Below are 14,030 nucleotides of genomic sequence, written 5' to 3' on the forward strand. Positions count from 1 at the left end.
CCAACCACAATTGACCACGTACTGCTTGCTAGCTGTCCTCGACCATCGTCGTCAGCCCCCTCCTCATCGCCAACAAAGTACCATTCAAAATAATTAACCTCACAATTTCTAAGAAACATTTGCAATGTTAAGCACCTGACATGATGACACGCACGTGATGGAGTAACGAAGTATCCTATTGAGCAAATATGTGCTCTGAATGTAATGTAATGATGCACTCCAAAAACGGTATAATAATGTACGTTGAATATGATGTAACGATGCACCACAGATCTAATGTAACATTAGTTGACATTACAGCCCTCTACTTGGAACTTGGTGGCCAACTGACGCCCGTCCTCTACTATGATGATTGAGGCCAACTGACACTATTGCAGTCTACCATTACGACGTATGTGACCAACTATGAGCTATGTGGCTCACAATACACACAACTAACAACTCCAATATGTTTGCCCTATGAATGACATTGCAGCTCTCAACACTCACATCTATAGTCCGTGGACATTATTACAGCTTCCAACCCTTAATTTTGTGGTTAATGGATGTTATTGTAACTCACCACTACGACCTACGTGACAAACAACTCTTGTAGCTCTCAACTTCGACCTTTATGGCTTATTGGTGTTATTGCAGCTCATCACAATCTATGTGAACAACTATAAGCTTGGTGGATCACAGCTCACGTAGCTCTCAACTCCAGTTTCTACGGTCTACAAATGTTATTGTAGCTCTAAACTCTGGCCTCTATGGTCTACAAAAACCTATTTTGCTGACTGTTATCAATAAAGCCTCTCACTATGGCCTTTATGACCAATTGATGGTATCACAACTCACTATTACGCTTTGTGAGACCAACTATGGCATACATAGTTCGCAATTTATGCAGCTTCCAACTACTACCTATATGCTCTCACTGTAATTCCAACTATAACATTGGTGGCCAACTAATGTTATTACAGCTCTCCACTATGACGTGTGATGTCAACCATCACTCATGAAACTACCAACAACAACTTATATAGCTAACCATCACTACGACTATCAACTACGGTCTCTATGACAAGATGAGGCCATTACATCCACAAAAAAATTACATTTGTAGTTGTACAATCACAATTATGTGAATTGGACTACTATTTTAATTTTGTAATTCTATCTTTCGTAATTCAGGAGAAGAGTAAACTTATGAACTCAAAACAACATAGTGGATTACTTCAAATGGGCTAGGCTCTATGGCTTTGTCCCTCTCAGCGTTTTTCACGTAAGAAATCATGTTGTCTCATGTTACTTCTCTATTGTATGTGTGTGTGTTAGATCCTCGCGCAACGCTAAGACACTGATTTATTACTCTACCACCATGAATCATTAGAAACGTAATAATTAGGCTCAATCTATGAGAAACAGAATCTTATTCGACATAGTATTCAAGTTGAGAAGCCCAACCCCTGCTTTATTTTTAAATGATACATATCACACTAATGGAGAAGGATTATTAAAACCTCTCTCACCCATCTTAATTTTGCAAAAAAAGAAGAAAGTCACAAAAAGATGACTTTAAAAGCATTTTTAGCATGAGGGAAACCATCATTGTGGCTTAAAAATCGTTCACATTATCACTCTGGGCATGATTGTAGTAGGGAAGTCATCTCATGTCTCATCCATAAATCAAGTTTAAAAGATGCATTTTCAAGCTAAGGGACATCCATTGTTGCCACCTCGACAACTCATTTATTGAGCATGATTATGGTAGGATAGTCTTCCTGTATCTTATTCATACACCATGTCTATAAGAACTAACTCTATGACTTACATACGTCATTACATCTCATCACTATGGTCCTTGTGACCAACCACGGCTTACACAACTCATAGTTGATGCAGCTTCCAACTATGACTTCTACAGCTTATGGATGTTATTGCATCTCTATATTACGACCTTTGTGGCGAATGGACGCTCCTGAAGCAACCATGTACGACCTATATAATAAATTATTATCATGACTTTCAACTATGACTTCTATGACAAGCTGACACTACAACCACCATCAACAATATTCACAGTGTACTACTGCCTGCGTAATAATCGACTATAAATTTCGCAGCTACATTACAAATATTATTTCAGAAATATCATTTTACATCAATTTTGCAATTCAATCTTCCCTAACTTGGAAAAAAAAAGTGGGTTTGTGAAATCACTATTACATAGTGCATTATTTCAACTAAGCTAGACCCCATAGTTTTTTTCCCATTCTCAAGATATTTTTACATAAACCTTTTGGTGTCTCTACAATTCACTTGAATTATCTGAGTGTGTGCAGAATTTTCATGCAACGCTAAAACGCTGAATAAGCATTCTATCAAAACAGACCTTCCGACATGTGTCAGCCCTCATCTTTACTAAAGTTCAAATAACTAAAAAATCATTATTATATAATATTGAAAAAGATTAACAACAAAAAGTTAAATAAAATTATATATTTAATTTATGACAAAAAAATAATAAAATGTATATTCATACTATTCCAACTTCAACCCTCATTATAAAAATAAACACATAAGAACTTCTACGCAATAACAATATAATACTCATCTTGATCATATTTTATTTATTTATTTATAAGTTCCACTTAAATATAAGTTCCACTAACTTTCAGTAAAAATAATATTTACTAATACTGACATATAATTTATATCACCTTCATAAGACCATCATAATTTTATAATCGGCAACACAAAATTACAAATAAATAAAAGACAAAATGTCTTAAGAATATATATATATATATATATATGATGGATGCTTCAAGCAGTATTCCAATAAAAGGCAGAAATAAAATAATGGCGTTGGACCTCTCAACATGGGAGATATTCAATTTCAAACGTGAGAAAAGATGCATAAAATAAAATCATGGAGGCTCAACGAAAGCTAGGAGAGCAATTCAAAATAATAAAATCTTAATTATGTCTATTAATAAAACAGTGGCGGGATGCTCTGCTCATTTTTGAAAAAGTCATCCGGATCCGTCTTAGACTTGGCATATGCCAGCCTCTTGAAGTTGACACTATAGTATTTGCTTCCCCATACTTTCGCTTTGTTGTATCTTATAACACCTTCTGTGTTTCGCCCCAAGTCCAGATCTCTAAAGTTTAGGTAAGCTGCTCGAGGTTTCTTCGAAACAAATGGAGCCATGAACTTGTAAAACCCTCTCAAAAATTCAATATGCTTCTTTGCTTCATCTTTCCCAATCCTAGACCAAACCATTATATATTGTATCACAAACTTACTTCCATTCCTATGAGGAAATGGTGTCTCAGTCTCTGCTATCTCTGCAACCTTCCCTCCTAGTGGCTCCACAAGCATCACAAGCTGCTCGCCTCCGTTGAGAATATATTTCCATATCTTCTCCCAACTCTGCTCTAATATGGGTTCAGTCACTATATCAGACTTCACTTTAAAAGAAATGTTGGGTGCCACCGGACTTCTATTAAGCAAAACACTCAAAGGCTGGCTGCTATTTATGTTCATTACTGGAAAAGAGGAGAAGACCACTGCGGATTCAATCCAAGTCATTTCCTTGCAGTCTTTACGGGCCACTTTTAGCTCAGGTAAGCTCTGCTCCATTATTAGAAGCAGCTCCGGCAACTCACCCAAGAACAAGCCACTAAAGTCGGCCTGCACGGACTTATTCGACACGATCAATCCTGCGTTGATGTAAAGTCTGTTGTCTGCGCTGTAAGCCACCCGCTGCCATTTTGCCACAGCTTTTGTGGCGCCCTGCGGCAAAGTTAAGGTTTTGGATAAAACTGTGACCTTTGGAGGGACTTGCACGAGCTTTATCTTGTAAGCGAGTATGACTCCAAAGCTGGCAGCTCCTCCTCCTCTTAACGCCCAGAAGAGATCCTCTCCCATGGTTTCCCTATCCAAAATCTCCCCATCGGCATTCACTAGGTGGATGTCAACGACGTGGTCGGCATACTAAAATAATGTTAGGAGTTTACAAGCCAGCTCTTATTCAAATATGATAATTTGGAGGTGTACTTTTCATTCGATAACTCCAATGATTCTCTTCTAGTTCCCCTCTCCTTCTTCTTGTAAGTAGCGACCTAGATGATCTTGACACATCAGACATTCAATTTTTCTTTTAATTGAAAACATCTTTCCATCGAATGCCTTTTTGCATGGTGGAAAAGATAATATTGAAACTGGTCTCCACCATATTTCTCATCTTTGATGGACATTAGGATATTGACACTTGATGCGTTGAGTGACATTTATTCTTTTTTTTATTGTGGTTCACGATTCCCTTGTGGTCCGAACATTTTTCGCTGTAAGATTTGATCGGTATCCCCGACGTTAATCTTGTGCTTGCCTTTCAATCACTGAAATTGTTCTTTATGTACAATGATGGTCTCGTCTGCAGAAAATTAAGTTTTGACGCGATGGATGAGATAAGTGTAAGAGCGCACCGTCTCCTGCATTATTGATGAATAGAAAGGTCCTAAGCAGAGCCCTTCAAGAAGGACTAACTCCAAATCCACTCCAAGAATCTGATGGGCTTCAGTGGAGAACTTGTGAAAGTATTCCTTGATGGATTCCCCCTCATTCTGTTGAACTCCCGATAAGTGAGATGAATCTTTGATGATCCTTCTATTTGCTACAAACTGCTATACGAATAATCTAATAAGCTCATTGAATGTATTGATGGTGCCCCTCAGGAGAGAGTAGAACCATGTGCGAGCTTGACCCTTGAGAGTCACAGGGAAGCACATCATATGCACTATAAATGTGCATGATAGTATGATAGTGATCGACGTGCTCGTATGTGTCAGTTACCCCTCCGTAGGCATCGATATTCGGGAGTTTAAAGCTCGTTGGGATTGGGTGTCGGAGAACCGCGTCAACTAAAGGAAACGATTCTTGAAAGTTGAAGAGAGCGGGAAAACGATCCCTTTTATCCAGAGGGAACTATTCCCGAACCAGGCGTTGTAGCTCATTACAAATGATATTAGCGGAAGCGACAGATGAGCTACATAGGACGAATGAGTGGATATTGTAATGTCGAGGACATTGACAGCTCGTTTCGACAGAGAAATGGATTCATTATTGAGAGATAACCCTGTAAGTGGGGTATTTCCTGTTGGATGTTGAACTGGTGGGTAAGTAAGCTCCATTTGGGTGCATGGGCATCGATTGCAGTAGAAGCTGAAGGATCTTATGTTGGGACTCCTCTATTCAGCATACTTGGTCTTCCTGAGAAGGACCCGAGGCACCATCCAGACTTAGGTAACGACTTCTAGAGTGGGAGGATGCAGAGGCTGGCGCCCTTGGTTCTTGATTGTTTTCTGGATTGATGAGTGTTGGAGTGAGATGCTCCGTTGGTTCGAGCGTTGCACTTGGTGACCATGCAAAAAGTATTGTAAGTACTTTAGTGGTAGGAATGTTCTTTTCCTACAGACATCACCAAACTGATGTATGTTAGAAAATTCACAGCAATAGAATGGTGCATTATCGCTTTAGCATGGTACAAAGATTCAACAGACACTCAAAAGAGAGAAAACAACTAGTAGTGACAACACAAGTTTTCACGTGGAAGACCTGTAAAGGGAAATGACAGAGTCTAACATTGTTGTAAAAATCCACCATAAGTTGATGATTACAGAGACTTCTTATCTCACAAGTGGGAAAATGTTACAAAGTCTTCTGAATTACGACTTCCATATACGAATAAACTTGTTGCGAGGAACAGGCGGCGAATGATGTTGATAGATGATGATATATGAGTGGTAGTTGACGGTCTTCCATATACGAATAAACTTGTTGCGAGGAACAGGGGCGAATGATGTTGATAGGTGATGATATATGAGTGGTAGTTGACAGTGATCGACAGTTGACAATGATCGACGGCGGCAAAAGTGATGTTGGACTTTAGCTCTTTCTAAAAGCTTCAAGCTTTTCCTGAAGCCTTAAACTCTCCTTCCCCTCATGAGAGGGATGGGGATCTATTTATAGTTTTTGGTGCAATTAATGCAAAAATATGAACCACTTTGATCGGATGACTCAGAGATGTTATCTCGATCAAAAAGTGTTTGATGGACATTTGAAGGCCTTACTGATGTCAGAGTTGTGTGATCTTCGACTCATTGGATTCGTCTTGTCAAGACACTTGATTCGACTATAAGCTCGTCGTATTCAACATTCATTTGAACTTCCAAATGTGTTTAGAAAGTATCCAAAAGTGATTTATTGGCATGATCGGGGCTCGATTTGATTTAAATTGGTTCACTATTGGTACCATTAAATCAGTCTCACCGAGCCGATCAGTTTGACTATAAGTTTTCTATAATAGGTGCAATGGATGACTTCAATCAAAATTTAAATATTTTTTTCTTACAAATGTGCATCGATATCCATGACTTGCGTTGAGATTCATGTATGATGATAATAATTTATTGATGGAGTATAACTATTAATATAAAATATACTTAAAATATAATAAATTTAAAGATTTTATATTTTAAACATTAAAAATATTTTTAAAAATAATATTTTCTTTTAGATTAAATGATTCTTATTATTTATTTTCAAATTATTCATTCTATTTATGATTTTATAATAACATAATTTTAAACGAATATTATTTTATTTTATATAATAAATAAATCAACTCTCGTGAGCTGGCTCTAGCTCATAAAATTGAGCTTATACTCAACCTCAAATTCAAAGAAATTAATCTTGAATCTCAAATTTAGCACGACTCTCGACTCATTTACTCCCGAGTTCTGTGTTGTCGATGAAAAAATGTTAAAACTTTCTTTTGTAATGATTTATACTGAATAATGAGTACAGCAACCGGACCCCTTCGTTTATTACTAATTTAATTATGTGCATTAAAAAGGCGTAAATAAATTCATTCCAATAAAATTTATATTATTATTACAAGTGCACATGCATTAGATGCACTTACTCACATCATGGTTGAAGCAGTGTTTTTTCACCGCGAGCTGACTTAAAATCACATACACTATTTTCTGTGTTCATCTTTCTCAATATATATGTATGTATATATTATAATTATTTTCATAAGAGAAAATTTTATTATGTTTATCATTACAATGATCATATTAATAAAAAATTAGAAAATTAGTTTTAAAAATCATAACTGACAAAAGTTTCAGGATACCTATATTTTTATAAATGCAAAGTTATATTTTTAAACTTTTTGATGAACGTTAGAAGCTCTAAAGTAATAAATTATCGTCTTAGTGTTGCTCTAGAATTCAACACACACTCAGATGAAAAAAATAACCAGTAAAAATACCAGAAATTTTTACATGAAAAGCTCATAAAAGAAAAAATTATGGGTGTAACTTAGTTGAATTGATTCACTACAACTTTGAGATTGCAGTTACAATCTATTGTCTCACGGGCAGAAAATGGTTGCACAATCTCTTGAGTTATAAAGTTTCTACGCGTGTTAACTTTTTGTAAGAAGTGAGACGGCAATCGAAGGTAATCGGCGGCAGTCGGTGACTGATGGTCGGTGGTGATCGGCGACGAGTTGATCTTGAACTTTAGCTCATTCTCTAAGCTTCGATCTTCTTCAGGCTTCCAACTCTCTTTTCCTTTCTCATAAAGAGGGGTAAGACTCTATTCATAGAATCCCTGTTATAATAATGAAGAAATATAAACTATTTTGATCGGACGACTCCGTGAGATTTCTTCGATTATACGATGTTTAATGGACATTTGAGTGTCTTAAGAATATTGTAATTCAGAAATCTACTGCTCGTTAAATTTGCTTGCTGAAACACTTGATTCGATCATAAGCTCGTCATATTTGACATCCGTTTGACCTTTCAAATAAGCCCATAACACTTCCAATAATGGTTTAATGACTTGATCGAAGGTTGATTTGGTTCAGATTATATCAATTTTAGTATCATTGGGTCCGGTTCGTCAAGTTTGTCACTTTTACTATAAGTCTGCTGAAATGGAGCTCATAATGAATTTTGATCGAAGTTTAAATATTTCTTACTCAAACGATTGCCCGGAGATCCGTGTGTTGCCTCAACATTATTGTTTGATGTTGGGAATTTCTCATGATGTATCACTTTTAATTTGTCATGGATTTTAATTCTTTATTTAAAATAAATTTTCTCTTTGCTTGTTTTAGCGAAGGGCCGGTATTAATTTAACAAAAAGATTTATTTAAAATGATAACTTTATTATGAAAGAACAGAGACAAGGATTGGTTCAAATTAAAATATTCACTCTGGATAAATGCTAAGAAGTTCAATCCATGCTTCCAAATTTTGGGAACTAAAATTCAATTGAAAATGATCATGGAAAAAAATATTAATAATTTAAAATAAATTTAACTAAAGACATAATCTAATTTTTACACCGCATTGAAAAAGACCAGCACCAAAGCGTTCAGCCATAGCTTAGTTGAGAGAAAGAACCGACCTACACGTCTAAATGGTTCAAAATGTCTTGAAATTTTTTGACTTTCTTTTCAATTGCAGATGCTTTAGTTTGTGTTTGGATGCAATTAAGATTTATGTTAAATAAAATTTATTAAATCCAATAAATTACATAAATTTGGATTCATTAAATTCAATGCGTGAGGGAGAAGAAGCTCAACCGCCCGACTATGGTCCGTTTGGAGCAGCTTATTTGGTGCGATGACGTTTTGAAAACGCACCTGACATGTTTGAGTAAACTGGGTTTTGACAGCTTATGCATTTTCAAAATATTGGTGCGGTGACAGTTTTCTGGTTGCGGTCTGACTATTTTAAAAAAAAAAATTTATAATAACCATCACACCTAACTTATAGTTAAATTATTTTTAACAAGCTTATCAGCAACAGATTATTCAATAAGCTGTTATTTTACAACAATGAAACTATAAACTAATAAAACAATGGCGGAATGCTCTGTTCATTTTTGAAGAAGTTGTCGGGATCCGTCTTAGACTTTACATATGCCAGCCTCTTGAAGTTGACATTATAATATTTTTTTCCCCAAACTTGTGCCTTGTCGTAGCTTACCACACCTTCAGTGTTTTTCCCCAAATCCAGATCCCTGAAGTTAAGGTAAGCAGCTCGAGGGTTCTCCGAGACAAATGGAGCCATGAACTTGTAAAACCCCCTGAACCAATCAATATGCTTCTTTGCTTCTTTTCTTCCTTCCCCAATCCAACCCACAATGTGTTGCATCACAAACTTACTTCCATTCCTATGAGGAAATGGTGTCTCAGTCTCTGCTATCTCTGCAACCTTTCCTCCCAATGGCTCAATAAGTATCAGAAGTAGCTCATCTCCTTTGAGAGCATATTTCCATATCTTCTCCCAGCTCTGCTTTACAATGGGTTCCCTAACTATATCCGACTTCACTTTAAAAGAAAGGTTGAGGGCTCTCGGACTTCTATCAAGCAAAAAACTTAGAGGCAGGTCGTTATTTATGTTAGGTGCAGGAAAAGAGGAGAAGACGATTTGGGATTCAATCCAACTCATTTCCTTGCAGTCACTCCCTGCCACTTGTAACTCGGGTAAGCTCTGTTCCATGATTAGAAGCAACTCTGGCATCTCACCCAAGAACAAGCCGCTAAAGATGACTTCCGCGGTCCCACCCACCGTGCTTAATAGTGCGCTGATGTACAGTCTGTTGTCTGCTTTGTAAGCCACCTGCTGCCATTTGGCCATAGCTTTTGTCGCGCCCTGTGGCAAAGTTAAGGTTTTGGACAAAACTGTGACATTTGGTGGGACTTGCACGAGCTTTATCTTATAAGCGAGTATGACTCCAAAGCTGGCAGCTCCTCCGCCTCTTAACGCCCAGAAGAGATCCTCTCCCATGGATTCCCTATCCAAAATCTCCCCATTTGCATTCACCATGTGGATGTCAACGACGTGGTCGGCGGCGATGCCATGCTTTCTCATGATGGTGCCGATGCCTCCACCAGCTATATGCCCCCCGACACCAACCGTTGGACAGAACCCAGCCGGGAAGGCTAAAGTTCGGTTCTTTGAAGCGATGGAAAAGTAAAGCTCGCCGAGCGTGGCGCCTGATTGGACCCAAACGGTGTTATCGACATTGAAGGAGATGGAGCGGAGGTTGAAGAGATCGAGGATGAGGAAAGGGCCGAAGGTGGAGAAGTAGGAGAGGCCTTCGTAGTCGTGGCCGCCGCTTCTGGTTCGGAGTTGGAAGTTGAGGTTTTTAGAACAGATGACGGCGGCTTGGACGTGGGATGCTTGGGTTGGGGTGATGACGAGAAAGGGTTTGGGGGAGTGATTGTCGAAGATGATTCGAAAATCGTTCACATTATCACTCTGGGCATGATTGTAGTAGGGAAGTCATCTCATGTCTCATCCATAAATCAAGTTTAAAAGATGCATTTTCAAGCTAAGGGACATCCATTGTTGCCACCTCGACAACTCATTTATTGAGCATGATTATGGTAGGATAGTCTTCCTGTATCTTATTCATACACCATGTCTATAAGAACTAACTCTATGACTTACATACGTCATTACATCTCATCACTATGGTCCTTGTGACCAACCACGGCTTACACAACTCATAGTTGATGCAGCTTCCAACTATGACTTCTACAGCTTATGGATGTTATTGCATCTCTATATTACGACCTTTGTGGCGAATGGACGCTCCTGAAGCAACCATGTACGACCTATATAATAAATTATTATCATGACTTTCAACTATGACTTCTATGACAAGCTGACACTACAACCACCATCAACAATATTCACAGTGTACTACTGCCTGCGTAATAATCGACTATAAATTTCGCAGCTACGTTACAAATATTATTTCAGAAATATCATTTTACATCAATTTTGCAATTCAATCTTCCCTAACTTGGAAAAAAAAAGTGGGTTTGTGAAATCACTATTACATAGTGCATTATTTCAACTAAGCTAGACCCCATAGTTTTTTTCCCATTCTCAAGATATTTTTACATAAACCTTTTGGTGTCTCTACAATTCACTTGAATTATCTGAGTGTGTGCAGAATTTTCATGCAACGCTAAGACGCTGAATAAGCATTCTATCAAAACAGACCTTCCGACATGTGTCAGCCCTCATCTTTACTAAAGTTCAAATAACTAAAAAATCATTATTATATAATATTGAAAAAGATTAACAACAAAAAGTTAAATAAAATTATATATTTAATTTATGACAAAAAAATAATAAAATGTATATTCATACCATTCCAACTTCAACCCTCATTATAAAAATAAACACATAAGAACTTCTACGCAATAACAATATAATACTCATCTTGATCATATTTTATTTATTTATTTATAAGTTCCACTTAAATAAACTTTCAGTAAAAATAATATTTACTAATACTGACATATAATTTATATCACCTTCATAAGACCATCATAATTTTATAATCGGCAACACAAAATTACAAATAAATAAAAGACAAAATGTCTTAAGAATATATATATATATATATATATGATGGATGCTTCAAGCAGTATTCCAATAAAAGGCAGAAATAAAATAATGGCGTTGGACCTCTCAACATGGGAGATATTCAATTTCAAACGTGAGAAAAGATGCATAAAATAAAATCATGGAGGCTCAACGAAAGCTAGGAGAGCAATTCAAAATAATAAAATCTTAATTATGTCTATTAATAAAACAGTGGCGGGATGCTCTGCTCATTTTTGAAAAAGTCATCCGGATCCGTCTTAGACTTGGCATATGCCAGCCTCTTGAAGTTGACTCTATAGTATTTGCTTCCCCATACTTTCGCTTTGTTGTATCTTATAACACCTTCTGTGTTTCGCCCCAAGTCCAGATCTCTAAAGTTTAGGTAAGCTGCTCGAGGTTTCTTCGAAACAAATGGAGCCATGAACTTGTAAAACCCTCTCAAAAATTCAATATGCTTCTTTGCTTCATCTTTCCCAATCCTAGACCAAACCATTATATATTGTATCACAAACTTACTTCCATTCCTATGAGGAAATGGTGTCTCAGTCTCTGCTATCTCTGCAACCTTCCCTCCTAGTGGCTCCACAAGCATCACAAGCTGCTCGCCTCCGTTGAGAATATATTTCCATATCTTCTCCCAACTCTGCTCTAATATGGGTTCAGTCACTATATCAGACTTCACTTTAAAAGAAATGTTGGGTGCCACCGGACTTCTATTAAGCAAAACACTCAAAGGCTGGCTGCTATTTATGTTCATTACTGGAAAAGAGGAGAAGACCACTGCGGATTCAATCCAAGTCATTTCCTTGCAGTCTTTACGGGCCACTTTTAGCTCAGGTAAGCTCTGCTCCATTATTAGAAGCAGCTCCGGCAACTCACCCAAGAACAAGCCACTAAAGTCGGCCTGCACGGACTTATTCGACACGATCAATCCTGCGTTGATGTAAAGTCTGTTGTCTGCGCTGTAAGCCACCCGCTGCCATTTTGCCACAGCTTTTGTGGCGCCCTGCGGCAAAGTTAAGGTTTTGGATAAAACTGTGACCTTTGGAGGGACTTGCACGAGCTTTATCTTGTAAGCGAGTATGACTCCAAAGCTGGCAGCTCCTCCTCCTCTTAACGCCCAGAAGAGATCCTCTCCCATGGTTTCCCTATCCAAAATCTCCCCATCGGCATTCACTAGGTGGATGTCAACGACGTGGTCGGCAGCGATGCCATGCTTTCTCATGATGGTGCCGATGCCTCCACCAGCTATATGCCCCCCGACACCAACCGTTGGACAGAACCCAGCCGGGAAGGCTAAAGTTCGGTTCTTTGAAGCGATGGAAAAGTAAAGCTCGCCGAGCGTGGCGCCTGATTGGACCCAAACGGTGTTATCGACATTGAAGGAGATGGAGCGGAGGTTGAAGAGATCGAGGATGAGGAAAGGGCCGAAGGTGGAGAAGTAGGAGAGGCCTTCGTAGTCGTGGCCGCCGCTTCTGGTTCGGAGTTGGAAGTTGAGGTTTTTAGAACAGATGACGGCGGCTTGGACGTGGGATGCTTGGGTTGGGGTGATGACGAGAAAGGGTTTGGTGGAGTGATTGTCGAAGATGATTCGTGGGTTTTGGGCTGAGGATAAGAGAGTGGGGGTGAAGTTGGAGGATTTGGGGGTGAAGATGAGGGAAGGGGGAATGGAGTGGTTGTGGAGGCATTGGAGGAGGGAGTCCGGAGAGGGGAGAGTTGTGGCGTGAGAGATGAAATGGGGAAGGAAGAGGAGGCAGAGGAGGAGAGGGATGGAATGAGAGATCATCGGACGGAGAGTCATTGCTTAGAGCTGGCTGGTTCTGTAGGAACATATTATTTATAGAGAATGATTGGGCGGGAGGGCCGGTAAAGACGTTAGTTGGGAAATTTATGATACACTTTAAATTTTTTGAAATTATAAGATATATTATTTTACTCTTGTAATAAATTGGTCCAGAATGAACCCAACTCATCAATCTCGAAACTGTTAAATTTATTATGAGATATTTGAATTTTAAAACTTCAATAATTTCTTTGTAGATATTTAAGAAGATCAGCGACTCTGATTGAGAATGAATATTTATGAAAACTTGGAAGTTTCTCAAGTGCCTCCTCCCTTGATGTAGAATAATAAAAAAATTTTTGTTATATTTTTCTGTATTATTCTGCGTTATTCAAGTGTTATTGTGATATTATTCATATGTTATCGTGTTCTTAGTATTATAATAACACAATAACACATCAATATCACCACAAAATACATGAATAATGCAGAATAATATTGGGGAATATTCTTCTGTGTTACTGTGTCAGATCACAAGAAGAATAATTTTTTTTTTTTTTTTTTTTTTTTTTTTTGTCAGCTCCATGTGAAGGCGATTTATTGCACTCTGACGTATCTCTGGACGTATCTCTACGTCCGGAGTCTGGACGTAATAATTTTTCGTTGGCTTTAATTTCTAAATCTTCAAAGAATTTAATTTTTATCATAATTAAAACTAAAGTAATGGTTTTAAAAATGAGATTTCTGATCATTCGTGAACCACTCCAAG

General features: G+C 37.9%; 2 protein-coding genes across 2 annotated transcripts; both read right to left on the bottom strand.

Annotated features, from left to right (window-relative positions):
• Positions 1 to 2,974: 2,974 nt before the first annotated feature.
• On the bottom strand, positions 2,975 to 4,798 carry LOC110022170 (berberine bridge enzyme-like 23). The gene is made up of 3 exons (XM_020720986.1): positions 4,736 to 4,798; positions 4,474 to 4,668; positions 2,975 to 3,982 (listed from the first exon to the last, which is right to left on the bottom strand). The coding sequence occupies exons 1-3, from the start codon at positions 4,796 to 4,798 to the stop codon at positions 2,975 to 2,977; spliced, it is 1,266 nt and encodes a 421-aa protein (XP_020576645.1).
• A 4,087-nt stretch (positions 4,799 to 8,885) lies between these two features.
• On the bottom strand, positions 8,886 to 13,268 carry LOC110022146 (berberine bridge enzyme-like 23). The gene is made up of 2 exons (XM_020720957.1): positions 13,065 to 13,268; positions 8,886 to 10,306 (listed from the first exon to the last, which is right to left on the bottom strand). Exons 1-2 carry the CDS (start codon positions 13,262 to 13,264, stop codon positions 8,920 to 8,922), a joined length of 1,587 nt encoding a protein of 528 aa, XP_020576616.1. The 5' UTR covers positions 13,265 to 13,268; the 3' UTR covers positions 8,886 to 8,919.
• Positions 13,269 to 14,030: the final 762 nt, after the last annotated feature.

This window comes from Phalaenopsis equestris, unplaced genomic scaffold, assembly GCF_001263595.1.
Source record: "Phalaenopsis equestris unplaced genomic scaffold, ASM126359v1 Scaffold000174, whole genome shotgun sequence".
Lineage (NCBI taxonomy): Eukaryota > Viridiplantae > Streptophyta > Magnoliopsida > Asparagales > Orchidaceae > Phalaenopsis > Phalaenopsis equestris.

Coding starts and splice junctions, on each gene's coding strand:
- LOC110022170 (XM_020720986.1), bottom strand. CDS start 4,798: ATGCACATTTATAGTGCATATGATGTGCTTCCCTGTGACTCTCAAGGG. Junction 4,669..4,735: donor AAGGGTCAAGCTCGCACATG/GTTCTACTCTCT, acceptor TTCGTATAGCAG/TTTGTAGCAAATAGAAGGAT. Junction 3,983..4,473: donor CATCAATAATGCAGGAGACG/GTGCGCTCTTAC, acceptor ACATTATTTTAG/TATGCCGACCACGTCGTTGA.
- LOC110022146 (XM_020720957.1), bottom strand. CDS start 13,264: ATGATCTCTCATTCCATCCCTCTCCTCCTCTGCCTCCTCTTCCTTCCC. Junction 10,307..13,064: donor GCCCAAAACCCACGAATCAT/CTTCGACAATCA, acceptor TTTTCGAATCAT/CTTCGACAATCACTCCCCCA.